Source organism: Solanum pennellii, chromosome 10, assembly GCF_001406875.1.
Source record: "Solanum pennellii chromosome 10, SPENNV200".
NCBI lineage: Eukaryota > Viridiplantae > Streptophyta > Magnoliopsida > Solanales > Solanaceae > Solanum > Solanum pennellii.
In genome coordinates this window covers 1,190,098-1,206,366 of record NC_028646.1, presented here as the reverse complement: position 1 = coordinate 1,206,366, position 16,269 = coordinate 1,190,098, and the positions used below count along the sequence as shown (strand labels likewise).

At 31.1% G+C, this 16,269-nt stretch overlaps 3 protein-coding genes across 3 annotated transcripts; all 3 read left to right on the top strand.

Annotated features, from left to right (window-relative positions):
• Positions 1–5,746: 5,746 nt before the first annotated feature.
• On the top strand, positions 5,747–7,738 carry LOC107002411 (60S ribosomal protein L8). The gene is made up of 2 exons (XM_015200428.2): positions 5,747–6,313; positions 7,240–7,738. The coding sequence occupies exons 1-2, from the start codon at positions 5,874–5,876 to the stop codon at positions 7,580–7,582; spliced, it is 783 nt and encodes a 260-aa protein (XP_015055914.1). The 5' UTR covers positions 5,747–5,873; the 3' UTR covers positions 7,583–7,738.
• A 695-nt stretch (positions 7,739–8,433) lies between these two features.
• Positions 8,434–11,122, top strand: LOC107032560. The gene is made up of 2 exons (XM_015234166.2): positions 8,434–10,029; positions 10,939–11,122. Exons 1-2 carry the CDS (start codon positions 9,674–9,676, stop codon positions 10,991–10,993), a joined length of 411 nt encoding a protein of 136 aa, XP_015089652.1. The 5' UTR covers positions 8,434–9,673; the 3' UTR covers positions 10,994–11,122.
• Positions 11,123–13,734: 2,612 nt separating this feature from the next.
• Positions 13,735–15,174, top strand: LOC107002517 (probable histone H2A.1). The gene is made up of 2 exons (XM_015200571.2): positions 13,735–13,993; positions 14,707–15,174. Exons 1-2 carry the CDS (start codon positions 13,805–13,807, stop codon positions 14,914–14,916), a joined length of 399 nt encoding a protein of 132 aa, XP_015056057.1. The 5' UTR covers positions 13,735–13,804; the 3' UTR covers positions 14,917–15,174.
• The last annotated feature ends 1,095 nt before the right edge of the window (positions 15,175–16,269 follow it).

Genomic DNA, 16,269 nt, shown 5'->3' with positions numbered 1-16,269 from the left:
ATCATATTATTTTATCTAAAATAATTACATCTTTTAGAATCTATTGCTTGTAAAATAATAAAAGGTTGACTTTTATTTTGGTGAAAATCATCTTCGGTATATTGAGAAATCATGTCAACACTACATAAGCAATTCAATAGGAGTATCATATTTTCATTATTCAACTAACAATATACTCTACTTAATTATTTTAATTTAACATGAATCTAAAATGAAAAGCAAACATTCAATATTTAAAAAAAAAATAGCAACACAATAATTATTATTACAGAACGAAAAAAAAAAGCAATTGTTGCAATATACCAAACTGTTAATAAACACTTATGAGTTTATAATATATAAAAAATACTAATAAAATACAAAAACTCTATAAAAAATCTCTTTAAAATTGTTACTTGTAGCAACTAAGTAAGATAAGAAAAACTATATAACTTGCACATTAATTACTTTAGGGGGTTAGCCACGTGGAAGGTTTTGAAGTCATGAATATTATTAATTAACAATTAAAAATAAAAGTTACATATGTAAAAAAATGTTAATTATGCAAAATAATACTATTAAGTAATTATTTGAAGAGAAATTTTGAAAATATATTTTACAATATCACACTGGTGAAGAAAAATAAAAAAATGCTAAATAATTTAGAGAAATGATAAATGTGAGAGGTGATATAAATGTACCACATCATCTTATTTATTTATAACATTCTAACTTTATATTTAAATAGATATATTGGTTGTAAGTAAATAATAAAGAGAAAATAACTTAAAATATTTTTTAAAAATTGTTATTCTAAAATTATAATAAGAAGAAGGTCAAAAGAAAAAGTGGAAAATTAATCTATTAGGATTGGAAATTAGATGTGAGTTATGGATGATTATTATTTACTCCTAATAACGTAGTATATGAAAAGTTTTTATTGTAAATGTTCTTCTATTAATAAAAATTAACTTTAATTAATTAAGTAAATTACTTTTACAAAAATTAATTAATTTAAATAGAAAAAAGGTCAATAAAGAGAAGATAATTGTCACATCACCTTTTTTTTTATGTTTCTCATTTTCAATAATTAAGAGAAGATAAATAAATTACACTTTTTAGTTTTAATATAATTAATGTGACTAAGGGAAATTTTTTTTCTTCATTCTTTTCATTAAATAATTTATTTATTCATTAAATTTTTTAAAAGTACTAAAAAATGATTAATTTATTTTTTGTTTAGTCTATGACTATTTTTTAATATGATAAACTATATCATATATTTTTTAGGAACATCGATATGCAATAGCTATAAGAAATGTATCATGTGCAATATTATATTTTTCAACTGTGACAAAAATTAAAATATTAATTAGAACTTGACGAAAAAATTACATAAAAATAAAACTATATAACTTTTCATCTTCATCATTCACATAATAATAATAATAATAATAATAATAATTATTATTATTATTATTATAATAATAATAATAATAAGAAAAAGAGCAAAGTAAAATGAAGAAAATAATGTTAATTGAGCTTTCTAATGTGTTGATTAGTAGAGTTTCATAATTTAATTTTTGTTGAATAACATGAAATTATATATCTAACTAAAAAATATAATCAAAACAATACATGAATGAATTAATCTTCAAAATATTTGGAAATCATTCAAAAAATTTTACTAATATGACCATCTTCTTGATGAAATCTTGAAATAATTATGATTCTTTCTTCATTTTCATAAACTTGTATCAAACTAATGCAAACATCAATTTGATGAATCTTGAAGAATATATCTATGATCTTTATCAATATGAAGATCATATGGTGAACTTATTAAGTACATGATTGATGAAAAAGATGAAGAAAAAAATGTAAAAGAGGAAAAAGCTATACTAATAAAAAGAAAGAATGAGAAAATGAGAATGATCATTGAACATAAATAGTTGTTATTTATAGTTTGTGTAAACCATAAGAATAATTAAAAATAAGTTGAAAAGACATATTATTTAAGTAGGGAATGTAAATAGATGGAGGTTTTGTTGTAACTTATTAGGTATAATTAGAATAATAAATATGAATGAATTTTTTAATTAATAAATAAATTATTTAATGAAAAGAAATGAAAAAAAATAAAAAAAAAGGGAGGAATTTTTTTTTTTGGAATGGAGGCCATAGAGAGGTGCCACATCAGCTCCTCTATGATCCTCATTTATATATATATATTGATTTCAACTTATTTTACTCATTTTCTTCTTCTTCTTGTTCATCTCTTTTTCACATTCTTCACCTATCTCTATTCATGATCTTTTAAAATCCAAAGGCTTACCATATGGTCTTCTCCCAAAAGAAGTAAAATCTTATAATTACTCAACAACTAATGGGCTTCTTGAAGTTTATTTAGATGGGCCTTGTTTGACTAAGTTTGATACAATAGCCTTTTATGAGAGTTATTTAAAAGCTAATCTTACTTATGGTAGCCTTAATGGTGTTCAAGGATTTTTACAAGAAGAATTATTTGTGTGGCTACCTGTTAAAGGAATTATTGTTGATGATCTTAATTCTGGGATTATACTTTTTGATATTGGATTAGCTCATAAACAACTTTCACTTTCACTTTTTGAAGATCCACCTCATTGTAATCCAAATGGTAAATATTCTTCCTCCCTTTGCTCTTTTTTCTTTGTGTAGTTATAGTCGAATCCGATTTATTTGGAAATGAGACGTAGTTATTATTGTAGTTTATCTGTTTAGTAAATAGTTGACTCTGATATGTTTGAGATTGCCAAGTAGTTAAGTTATGATAAGATAGACAACTTATTGTAACGAGTCAAGTTACGAGGATGGTTAAAAATCAATTGATGTTATGTTTTATGAGTTTGATTGAACCTAGTAATTTTTTTATATATAGGATGATGCTTTAAATGCCCTCAACTTACTTTCTCCTTTATGAGTCTGGATATTTTAGGTAATTTATATTATGATTAGTCTAAAAATTTTATTGATTTAAAATCGATTGATGTTATGTTTTATGAGTTCGATTAAACCTAGTATCTTTTTTATATATATTGGATGATGCTTTAAATGCCCTGAACTTACTTTCTCCTTTATGAGTCTGAATATTTTAGATAATTTCAATTATGATTAGTCTAAAAGTTTTATTTGAACTCAAATTTATATGGTAAATTCACAAAAATTGTTACCACTGAAAGTTCATACGTGAAACTCCAACATGTTATTGTGAAATTTCACAAGTAAAATTTGAAATTTCGTAATAATATTAATTTTCATATACATGTCCAAAAAGTAGCCGGTGGGTACTATTTCTACTATTTTCATAAGTACAATAAAAATGTTGAACGCATCAAGTTTAAATCTGAGCAGTGGCGGATCTATCTTGGTTCAAGCGGTGTCGAGCGACAAATCTTAGTCAGAAAATTACGTTGTATATAATGATTAAATTTTAGTTTTATAAATATAAATACATAAATTAACACCTTTTGAAATAATTTAAAGGTTTAATTTATTGATTAGAAGCTTACAAACACTATATGAGATTGTATGTTCAAACTCTACTAACCTTTTTTTTTTTTACTGTAACCATTGACACCCCTTAATGAAAATTCCTACTTCATCTACTAAATCCGAGTGAAGAAGTTTCTTATATTGTACTAGTACAAATGGTTTTTATCTCATGTGAACTATTGTTTATTCACGTGTATTAATATTTCGAGTTTTTTTTAGGAAAAAAAAAAGGTTTCTAGTCCAATTGGCTAGTCAATTTTGTGTTGTCCATTTTGTCTCTTTTTTTTGTGCCACATACTGAACATTACACTGCATTTTGTTGAATTTAGGCGTGTTTCTCGTTTGATGTTTGATATTTATTTTGGAGAAAATTTATAACGAGGGTAAAATATTTAATTTCTTTTCAAAGTCATACTTCATATCCTGACAACTGCTCAGATTTTCTGATTAAGAATGACGGATACTTAACACGCGACTGTAACTTTTTGATAGTGTATTAGTTACATATTGGTTTCTTGAAATTGTAGGATATATTAGAGTCTCTATTTAGATGAAGGGTTGTAGAGAATTTGGGAATATAAGATCTATTGTTGATTAGATGGAGATATATGCTAATCTTCTAAGTAATAACTTTGTATATCTTTTGTTTATTTGGTTGTTTGGATCTTTTATAGATTGATTAGATAACTTCAAAGCAAAGGATCTCTTAAGATCCTAACTCTCTTAACAATGTTTTCCTATATATGTAATTTTTCTGAAATTTAGCGATCAGATTAATTTGAATTCACATTACATAGATTGACTTAGGAGAAGTGTTCCCGACCAATAAGTTTTTTTGTTTTTCATATTTAAACTCGAGATATATGATGAAAGATAGAAAGATTTTGATCATTCCACCACATCGTAGATTGCAACCACTAGATTGGTACTATGGACTACTAAAAAACCTAAGACACTACAAACAATGGGTATGTAATTATTGTTATTCTTTTAATTTTTTATATGAGGTTTTGGATTCGAATTTTGAAATATTTTAATAAAAATCTCACTTTACTCACCTCTTTAGTTGATTAATTCAACGCAAATTCAATTAGTCAGGTTAATAAATTTTGATCGATTAATTATTAACCCAAAAAATAATCTAAGCTATTGGTACTTGTATTATGTGAATTTATAATTATCAAAACAATGCAAGTAGATGATTTTCTAGGCGTAAATTCTTAATTAACCAACATTCTACCCCTTAAAACATAATCGATTTAAATAAGCACTCTATAAAACTTAAACCAAAATACACGAAGTTTTAGCATCACAAGCCAACAAAACTTCAAACAAAAATGTAGAAAATTTGCTTACACAATTAATATGTCAAACTTAATTCAGACTCATATACAACAACTTCAGGCATGAATAATTTTTAATAGTATTATTCCCGTTTAATTCTAAAAGGGCTAAACTTACAAAAAGTTATATACTACTTCAACTATGACTTAAATAACGATTAAATATTTCCGTGAGTCTTGAACTTGATTCTAAAACGGTTAAACTTAAAAAAAGTTGTATACTTTAGGTATGATTTAATAACGATTAAACATTCCCGTGAGTCTTAAACTTAATTCTAAAAGGGCTAAACTTACAAAAAAGTTATATACTACATCATCTATGATTTAAATAACAATTAAATATTCCCGTGAGTCTTGGACTTGATTCTAAAAGGACTAAACTTACAAAATATTTGAGTCTTGAACTTGATTCTAAAACGGCTAAACTTACACAAAAGTTATATACTCCAGCTATGACTTAAATAACGATTGAATATTCCCGTGAGTTTTGAACTTGATTCAAAATGGCTAAACTTACAAAAAGAGTCATATACTACTTCAACTATGACTTAAATAACGATTAAATATTTCCGTGAGTCTTGGACTTGATTCCACAAGGGCTAAACTTACAAAAAGTTTGAGTATTGAACTTGATTCTAAAACGGCTAACTTACACAAAAGTTATATACTTTAGCTATGACTTAAATAACGATTGAATATTCCCGTGAGTATTGAAATTGATTCTAAAACGTCTAACCTTACACAAAAAGTTATATACTTCGGCTATGACTTAAATAACGATACTCAAATCGATATCGGTGCACTTGCTCCTTACCAAAATGGACACAAATATTGGGCCCTGATATCCCTAAATGGGCTCAAAATCATTCTTGGACCAAATTTCTTAAGCCCAAATCATAACTAGGGCAACACATTACCCTCTAAAAACCCTAGTATATCTTCTTCTTCCTATCATTCTCCTCAAAACACCTCCGGCGAGAGAGTGTAGAGAGAGAGAGAGTAGAGAGAGAAACCGGCGAAATGGGTCGTGTGATCAGAGCACAACGTAAGGGAGCTGGATCAGTTTTCAAATCCCATACCCACCACCGGAAAGGTCCGGCCCGATTCCGTACTCTCGATTTCGGCGAGAGAAATGGGTACCTGAAAGGAGTAATCACAGAGGTGATTCACGATCCAGGGAGAGGTGCACCACTTGCGCGGGTAACATTCCGTCATCCTTTCAGGTACAAGCATCAGAAGGAGCTGTTCGTTGCCGCTGAAGGGATGTATACCGGACAGTTTGTGTATTGTGGGAAAAAAGCTACTCTTATGGTTGGTAATGTGTTGCCGCTTAGATCTATTCCCGAAGGAGCTGTTGTTTGTAACGTTGAGCATAAAGTTGGTGACCGTGGTGTTTTTGCTAGGTGTTCTGGTGATTACGCCATTGTTATCAGTCACAATCCTGATAATGGTACCACTAGGTATATATTATTACTCAGTTTTGTTTCAATTATATATTTTTGAACCCCTTACACATGAACATGATTTTGTTAGTATGATTGAAAAAAAATGATCTTTTAGCTAACCTAAATAGTTTAGGATTGATGCAGTGATGAAGCTAGAAATGTTTAATCTATACATGCTAAAAATATAATTTGGCTTATATACTGGCTACCCTTAACTAGACGTGGCTACGCCTCTCGATTGATATGGTGTAGTTGGTTTGATTAGTTGACTTGATAAATGCTTCTATTAGTCAAGATGATGGTTAAGTTTCAACTTGTGGGGAAAATGGTTTGGTTTTGACCCCTTTTATGGTGATATTGCCTATGAAATGTGCATCTGCTTAAGAGTGAAGATATGGTTCGTTGAAGTCGGTTGCTATCCCGAGTTATGTGATACAATGTTGTGTTTCTATTCAATATGTGGATAGACTAGTTTAATGTGAAGGTCGTGCTGTTGGAGTAGGGGAAGAAGGTTAACTGTATTAAGTTATCTTGTCCCTAGTAATTAAGCTTGGTTGGCGATGAGAGAAGCGTTTTGTTCTCCCAAATCATATCCATTGTGTTGAACTATTTTGTAAGTTTGTCATTGAGGTGCATTGTCGTGAGGGTGAAGAAAGACTCGAAAGTGTATTGTGAAACCTGATTTTGTATGTGTGTGATGTTTTATCTGGAAAAAGAACGTAAGTTGTAATATGTTTAATGGTGTGATACACTGACCTTATAGGTGTTGTGTTCTGTGACTAGTTAGTTTCGTGAACGCTTAGCCTAGTTAGATTATTGTGATTGCTGCAATGACAGATTTTGTTGTCATGCTACATCCTATGTCTTTATCTATTAGTTTTACGGAATGTGGTTATACTACGGCCATGGAATGTGATTATTCAAATTTGAACTCTCGACAGGGTGAAGCTCCCATCAGGAGCCAAGAAGATTGTTCCCAGCGGATGTCGTGCTATGATTGGTCAGGTTGCAGGTGGAGGACGTACTGAGAAACCAATGCTTAAAGCTGGTAATGCTTACCATAAGTACCGTGTGAAGAGGAACTGCTGGCCTAAGGTTCGTGGTGTTGCTATGAATCCAGTTGAGCATCCCCATGGTGGTGGTAACCATCAACACATTGGTCATGCCAGTACAGTCCGTCGTGATGCACCTCCTGGACAAAAGGTTGGTCTTATTGCTGCAAGGAGGACTGGTCGTCTTCGTGGTCAAGCCGCTGCTACTGCTGCCAAGGCTGACAAGGCTTAAGCCATTCACTTGTTACTTTTCTATCTTGTTATTTTATCCTGATCAATTTTTGGGTATTCAGTTAAAAAACATTTTGTGGTAAAGTTTATAACATGCTAAATTTTGTTGGGATGTTTAGTAAGTTATGTTTTCATGATCCTTGTTTGGTGCATTTTATTACCTTTTCCTCTCATGTGTTTTACTGTTGGACTGACTTTAGTTTGGTTTTTCGGAAACAACTTCTCTACCTTTCATGACTTAGGGATATGATTTGCGTACACTATTTTTTTCTAGATCATGGAGTATGTGGTAATCCATGGAATATGGACTTTTTAGGTCGTACTTGTAGAATTATATTGGGTATGTTGCATTCGTGGAACTATGAATTGTTTTATTCAGAATCAATTAAATCTCGTCAAATAGACTCCTTCCATGTATGTTTCTTTATATGAACATTTAAGCATAAGGAATATTTGTAGATGAAAATAAATAATTAGCCATGTTTCTTTAGGATTTATTGGTGATAACAATGGATATCCAGTTACTCTATATAAATTATTATCTTGCACTTTTGTTAAATTAATTAATAAGCTTTCTTGATTTTCTGTCGGCCATATAATTAAATTAATGTTATAATTGCATTTAGTTTTTCTTTTCCTTTGTTGCAAAAGTGGTGTTCAGGTTAGCTTAAACACATCTCAGCTATTTCTTTGGATATTCGTTATCGTTCATTAAAACAAGCATCAGAAATCGCTATATTTTCCTTTTTAGTAGGTTTGAAATCTCATATCTATTTATGTATCTTTATAAAAAAAAAATATGATATAATCATAAAACTAGCGTGCGTCAAAACTATGTCTAAAACACACTTTTTATTACTACGTGACACACACAAAGAGACAAGTGCATAGTCAAATGACGTGTATCGAGGAAAATGTTGCTCGAACTCTTAAAAAGTGTTAGCTCCACAACCATGTTGAATCAAGGATCCAACACATAATGACATTTGTGACGAGTCCAAGAAATGTGGTAAAGTATGTATTAAACCAATAATTTTACACCACAATTAATAAATGTTTGGCTCTAATAGTAGGAAACTCATCAACCATCCTAGTTTATAATGTCTCCACATTTCTCGCACAACCATTTGAGACAAACTAACATAAACATTTCCCAAATCCAAACATTGAGAGAAAGAGAAGAGAGCGCGTTGTACAAAGAGAGTCGGAGGGAGGAAAAGAGACGTAAACAGAGAGAAAGAAAAATACACACATTTCTATCAAACACTTTTCCGACAATCTATCATAAGATATTTTATCAAACACCTTTCCGAGGTAATCTATTATACGCGTTTTTATCAAAACACTTCTCCACCAATCTATCATATACACATTGTATCAAAGTATATATATCTTTCCTGCAACATTTTCTCAAACACCTTTCCCGAGGTAATCTTTTATTCGCATTTTATCAAAACACATTTTATCATACACATTTTATCAAAGTATATATCTCTATGCAAGACATTTTATCAAACACCTTTCCGGAGTAATCTTTCATACGCATTTTATCACACACTTTTTCGGTCAATCTATCATAGGCATTTTATTCCGGCAATCTATCATAAGACATTTTATCAAACACTTTTCCAGGCAATCTATCATAGGCATTTTATTACGGCAATCTATCATAAGACATTTTATCGAACAACTTTTCGGAGTAATCTTTCATACGCATTTTATCAAATACTTTTCCGGTCAATCTATCATACGCATTTTATTCTGACAATCTATCATATTATCAAACACCTTTCCGGGGTAATCTATCAAAGCATTTTATCAAATACTTTCCCGGTCAATCTATCAAACACATTTTATTCCGGCAATCTATCATATTATCGAACACCTTTCAGGGGTAATCTATTATACGCATTTTATCAAACACTTTCCGGGCATTCTATCATGTACATTTTATCAAACATCTTCTGTGCAATCCGTCGCACGCATTTTATCAAACAACTTTAGCACAATTTCTCTTCGACATTTTATCAAATACCTTGCGTGCAATCATCATTTCTAAGTTCATACGTACGTACATACATACCTGGTAAATATGAAGTTTTTCGTTGAACTTGTATCGTGTTGTGGCTGTTCATCAAAACGATCACATCGAACTGAAGAAGCAGAAGAAGAGGAGATCCTTGTACCTACAGCTTCTGTAGCATCGTCTGATATTAACACCATTATTACGTATAAACGAAGGCGACGGAGAAGACGAGGATCGGCGAGATCAGCTGGTTCATTCCCTCAATGGAAACCGTCTCTTTACTCTATATCGGAAGATGCAGATCATGTTCTACCGCCGAGAATGGTGGCAGCTGATTCCGGCAGGAATTTGAAGAAGAAGACCGCGACAACTGCTTCGCGGCCTGTCAATCAACTCCCTCATCACCGCAATCGTAAATCCAGGTATAGAGGAAGTTGATTGAGATTATTTTATACATGGATAGAAGATATACGAAATGTTTCGAGTATTTTAATAATAGTCAACAAAATCAGGAACGGAGTTATAGGTATACACAGTAGATGTTGAATTCTGTCTTTGACTATTTTATATGTTTATTTCTATCGATTTTGAACCTCTTATCGAAAATTTTGATTTCGCCTCTTGACAATAATTATTGAAACTCGGAATAATATGCACATTTCTTTATCTTTCTTCATTTAAATATCTGGCTTAGTTTATATGTCACGAGAGGGGATGGAGACGCTATGCTATTAATTAAGTTTGAACCTTTCGCCTCAATAGTAGAAAGACACAATACATAAATATGCTCTTTAACTTGGCTTTAAATTATATTTATATCTTTCAACTTTCGACGTGTACAAATAGGCACTTAAATTTGTATAAAGTTGAACAAATAGACACACATGTCCTACATGTTATCCTACATGTCATTTTTTGTTCTACGTGGTGTCATACGTGTATTGTACCATGTAGGACTCATGTATTTATTTATTTAAAAGTTGGATAGTTAAAGTGCATGTTTGTGCATTATGAAAGTTGGAGGTCAAAGTTAAAATTTGAAGCCAAATTTAGGGTTCAATATACGTATTATGCCTAGTAGAAAATCGAAAACTCACCAAGTGAGCTACCCTTAACGTCAAGAGTTAGTTTCACTTAATGCATCGGACTAATGATGTTTTCTCCTGTTTTTCTTTAACCTAATTAATCACCCCCGAAAGAGAATGATGATGGAGATGTATTGCGGCTTTCTCTTGTTCATTTTATCTTAAATAAATATTATAAATTAGTCGGATCAATAAAGTTCGACGATTTTTCTAATTTTCATTTTGTTGATTTTTTTTTCATTTTAGGTTCTCAAGGATAGCTTGCCTTGCTGCAATGATTCCAGCCCCTTTCTTGATTTGATATTTTAACTAATTAATCCACCTCCTGCTCTCTTTGTTATTGTGAAATTTCATTTAATTAAAACACTTGTATTATAATAATGGTGTTATGTTTTTTTTCCTTTAATAGAAATCACACTCTCTATCTATATCTATCTATATTAATACTAAGAATGTAATATTCGGAAAAAAAATTAGATATTTCAAAGCTATATTAGTTAGTTATATATAAACCTTATTGAGAATATATTATTTAATAAGTTGTGAGTTGTTACTACAAAGAATATGATGCAGTCGATTGGGTTGTTTTGTTTATTTGTTAATTAAAGATTTCGAGTTTGAGTTTTGAATATGAAAAAAAATAGAGAATGCTTCCTTCCGAGTGGATGTAATAATTCAAATTAAATTAAGAAATGAAAACAACAAGCAATGAATAACTAACAACCCTTAAAATGAAACAAAGATTGTTAACTGAAGGGGAAGAAGATCAGGAAATACAAAGATAGATGAAATGAGATGAGAAACTTAGACTAAGAATGGAAATGAGAGACTCTTTACTCAATAATTTGCATAGTCTCTGAATTACATATCATTGTTCTCATGTCCGCTACTCAATTTAGATCCCAAGTTAACCTGGCTCTATTATATTGATTGTTCTCAATCCAATAGCTATTATCAACCCCATAACTATTTATGTAACCTTGATATCCACATTGAGATAAACTTGGTTTATAATAGCAAGCTTTACGTGGCTCGACTATGAACTAGATAGCTTTAATGCGGATACTAAAATATAGAAAATAAAAAAAGATTCGTGAGTTATTGATCCATGAGTTATACATGATGACAAGAAGTAACCACGTAAAGAAGCCAACGAAATTAAGATCAACTATCTATATATAAATATCCTAAACTCAATATCATGAAATTCACGTAAAATTATGAGAGATAATTTTATAATGGATGCAATTCAAAATAATTATTTTCAATGCGAAAAAATTCATTTTAGACGAAAACACCCTTTATTGAAAATGCACCATGTTGGAATTGTCCACGTTTCAATTTACGATATTTTTATCTGAATTTTATTTCTATATTATAATCAAAATTTGAGTAATTTCAACGTAGTGAGCTGAATTTCAATGAATTGTAAATGTTTGCTTAATTTTGATTAAGACTTTTGTATAATGCACTCAAGTGTGTGGCATACTCGTCAATAAAATGAGTCGAGAATCATGAGTTTTAGGTTCAAATTTTAGCGAAGATAATAATTTCTTGATATATGTTCACCCCTTATTGGTGTGAGTAAACAGGTATCCTGTGAAATTAACATTAGAGTAGTCAAAATTTTCACTATAAAATTGGAAAATATAAAGTAGTTAGCTCATAAAGAAGCCAAGGGAAGTCAATATATAGTATATGCTTACTATATATTTTTCCAAGTGATGCTTAATTTGCAGGTCAAATCAACACAAACTCCAGGATCCATTGTAGTCAAGGTTGGTATCTTTTGATCTGTTTGGTCTTTTGATCCACATTGCTCGAAAGTTTAATCTTTAGTCTCTCTTTTGGGTTATGTTACTCAGATTTTTTAGAAATGCTGAAATGTACGTGCATTTTAGGAGAGTCTAAAGTAACATACTTAAATTAACTAGTTATTGTGTTGTGCTTTCGGATTGAAGCTCCTATTCACAGCTCGAACGTGATGCTTTACTCGAACCTAGTATACAAGTTCCATACCTTTGTGAAAAATTTTATTTATTTTGAGCCGAGAGTCTATCGAAAACAACCTCCCGATCCTACAAAGGTAAGCGTAAGGTCTGTGTATATATCCTACCTTCCTCAAACCCCACTCATCAGACTGCAATGAATATTTATGTTCCAAAAGGAAAGCTTGATAGACCGTTGGTAGAGGCAAAGTTACGATTTTCACTAAAGAGATCTGAAACATAAAGTAAACATACATAAGGAAATAAAGGGGGTTCAACATTTATTATACGTCAATAAAAACATTTTTGACTTTATACGTACTTGTGAAAATGCAATGTAAAGACTGTGTGTAATAGATCCTTGTGATCTAGTTCTTTGTCGTTTTGTTTTTCCTTATTATTGAAATGCAATTTAAAATGGTTAATCATCTACGAAATAGACGCCTAAGAATATACACAAAAGAATTCCAATTTGTTTTGTCGAAAGTGTCTAATAGTAATATGTTCATGTACATACTCAATCAGAACATGTCATATTTCAAATATCTAAATAAATTTTACTAACAAATTTAAAGAGTTATCGATCAATCCAACCAATTTCTATTTATCTCAACAAATGCAATAAAAACGGACAACCCACCAAAGCGGTTAATATTATTTCCTTCATCCCAAAACAAGTATCGTTTTAACTTTTTCAACGTCCATACAAAAAAACACAAAATATCATCACTCCTAAGTCCTCTCTATCAATACTCAATTCTTTAATACAAGAGTATAATTAAAAATAATTATACGGATATTATTAAAACATTTATTTTGAAACGGAAAGATTTTTTTTTCATTTTAATAATAATGGCAAACATATCGTAAATACAATAAACTAATAAGGATATATCCGTCTCTAAAAAAAGCCGAACTCTTCATCATCGATCCTTCTAATCTCACCGTTGATTCTAATCTAATCCAACGGCTTAAATTCACGATCCGAGTGATCTACTCCTATTGGTCCAATTCAAAATCCTCCATCTATATATAAACTTCACAAATTCCTCTCAATTCTCAGCCCAATTTTTGCTCTCAAAATTTGAACCTACAAAAATTTTTATAGCAAATTTCTTCCATTAATGGCTGGTAGAGGCAAAACCCTAGGTTCAGGAACAGCAAAAAAGGCTACTTCTCGTAGTAGCAAAGCTGGTCTTCAGTTTCCGGTTGGTCGTATTGCTCGGTTTTTGAAAGCCGGGAAGTATGCTGAACGTGTCGGTGCCGGAGCTCCGGTTTATCTAGCTGCTGTTCTGGAGTACCTTGCTGCTGAGGTTAATTTCGTTGTTTGATTATTTAATTGTGTAGCTTTTGTGTGAATTGATTGTTAGGGTTTCGAATTTGTTAGATCTAGTGATTTTTTAATTTCGGAATTCTCCTGTTTAAATTGATTGCTAGGGTTTGAAATTCCTTCGTTTTCCGTAGATTTTTGTCTCTGATAGTTTTAATTTTGAAATTTGCTTCTTTAATTGTTTAATTTTTGTATAAATCGATTGCTAGGGTTTGCAATTCTCTCGTTTTAGGTTAAGTTTTAGCTCTAGTAATATAATTTTGTTATTTGCCTTTTAAATTGTTTAATTTTTGTATAAATCAATTGCTAGGTTTGGGATTTGAGCTGAAATTAACCTAATTCGAGCTTTAAAGAGCGCATTTTTAAGGAACAGATGGTTTGAGAAGCCAAAAAAATTATAATTCTGAAATTAGTTTCTAATTTTTTGAACCTCAATACAGAAATGGTTTCATTGGGTATGTTGTTGTTGAGATTTTGTTGTATAGAAGATAATTGTTTGAATTAAGTCATTACAAGAAGAAAATTGTATTTCCGTCTCTTCATTGTTGCTGCTATACCTGAATAATGTTATATCTGTTGGTAGTATTTGGAAGCAAATTCACTGGTGTTCGTATGGGGTTGATAGATAACTTGATATACCAATTAGTTTTTCGTTCTTCTTTCGTGTTTCTAATTTCCAGTGTTTGTTATTTGCAGGTTCTTGAGTTAGCTGGAAATGCAGCAAGGGACAACAAGAAGACTAGGATCGTTCCGAGGCATATTCAATTGGCAGTGAGGAACGATGAGGAACTAAGCAAACTTCTCGGAGATGTAACGATTGCCAATGGTGGTGTGATGCCCAACATTCACAACCTTCTGCTTCCAAAGAAAACCGGTGGTTCAAAGCCGTCTGCTGATGAAGATTAAACAAATTCAAGACTTGGTTTTTCTTAGTTTATAGCTCTTTGTTCTTCTTTTTCTGGAATAGTATTAAGGATTTGCTAGTGTTTCTTTAGGTGTTTAGATTTTGGGGTTTATGTTTGTTTTTGTGTATACACAAATGATTTGAGCAATGAATGAAAACATCAATGTGTTTAAGGCTCGAATTTCTTATTTCTAATTGACGAAATGTGAATGTATGCATCAAATCGAATGAGTCGATGTAATTGAGCTTAGTTTGATTGTGTATCTTGACATGGTTAATGGTTCTTGTGTCGATGGAAATCCTTCTTTATTGCGATTTTATCATCCATCGAGTTTTGAAATGTGCGTTAATGAACTTGAGTTTCAAAGTTTCTTGATTATATTATCCGAGTTTCTTGATTATATTATCCGCGGTATACATGTAAAAATTTGAATTGAAGGAGTCAATGAGAAAGAGCTTTGTTCAAGTTTGTATCTTTGACAAGTTTGATGGTTTTTGTATCGATGGAGATATCTTGTTATCGAGACTTGATTGTCTGGCGTTTATGTAAGTTTATGCTATTTAATTACTCATTGTAGTTATAGTTTGTTATAATTACCACTTACGACTAATATTATACATTAATTACGTAGGATGACCTTGAGTTTGTATAATTAACACATTTGTATATGTATAGTTTGCCAGAATATATAAATACATGTGTAATATACGACGATCTAATTGATACATATATAATTTACCTCTCTTCCACTATCTATCGTCTCTCGCTCGTATGTATACGTATAATATACAATTATCTAGCTGATATACATATATAATTCACCTCTCTTTCACTATTTGTCCTCTCCTGCTCGCCTCTATCTTTTCACTTTCAATCTCGCTTGACTCTCTCCTCCCTCTCCCAATCTCGCTTGCCATATATACAGATACGTATGTATAATATACAATTATCTAGCTGATATACATACACAATTCACCTCTTTTCCACTTTTTGCCCCCTCTCTCTCGCCTCTCTCCTCTCTCCCCCAGTCTTGCTCGCCTCTCTCCTCCCTATAACATGTAACTACGAATTATAATTATCAAACTATAGCTATGGAGAGTAATCATGCTATTTTGAGTGGCTATATGTGAAAGTTCTCCTTATGTTTTTGATAATTCAATGTACTTAAATTTTTGTTGGATTCAACAGTCTCATCTAATTATCAAAATAATGTAATGTTGGGTGGCCAGTGGTTTGTGCTTGAGACTTCTTTGTTGGAGGTTTCAAGTTTGAAACCCTTGCCAGCGAAATCAAGGGATTCACCTTCTAGGTCGAGCTCATCGCATCGGGCTTGCCTAGTGCTGGTATCTCTCCT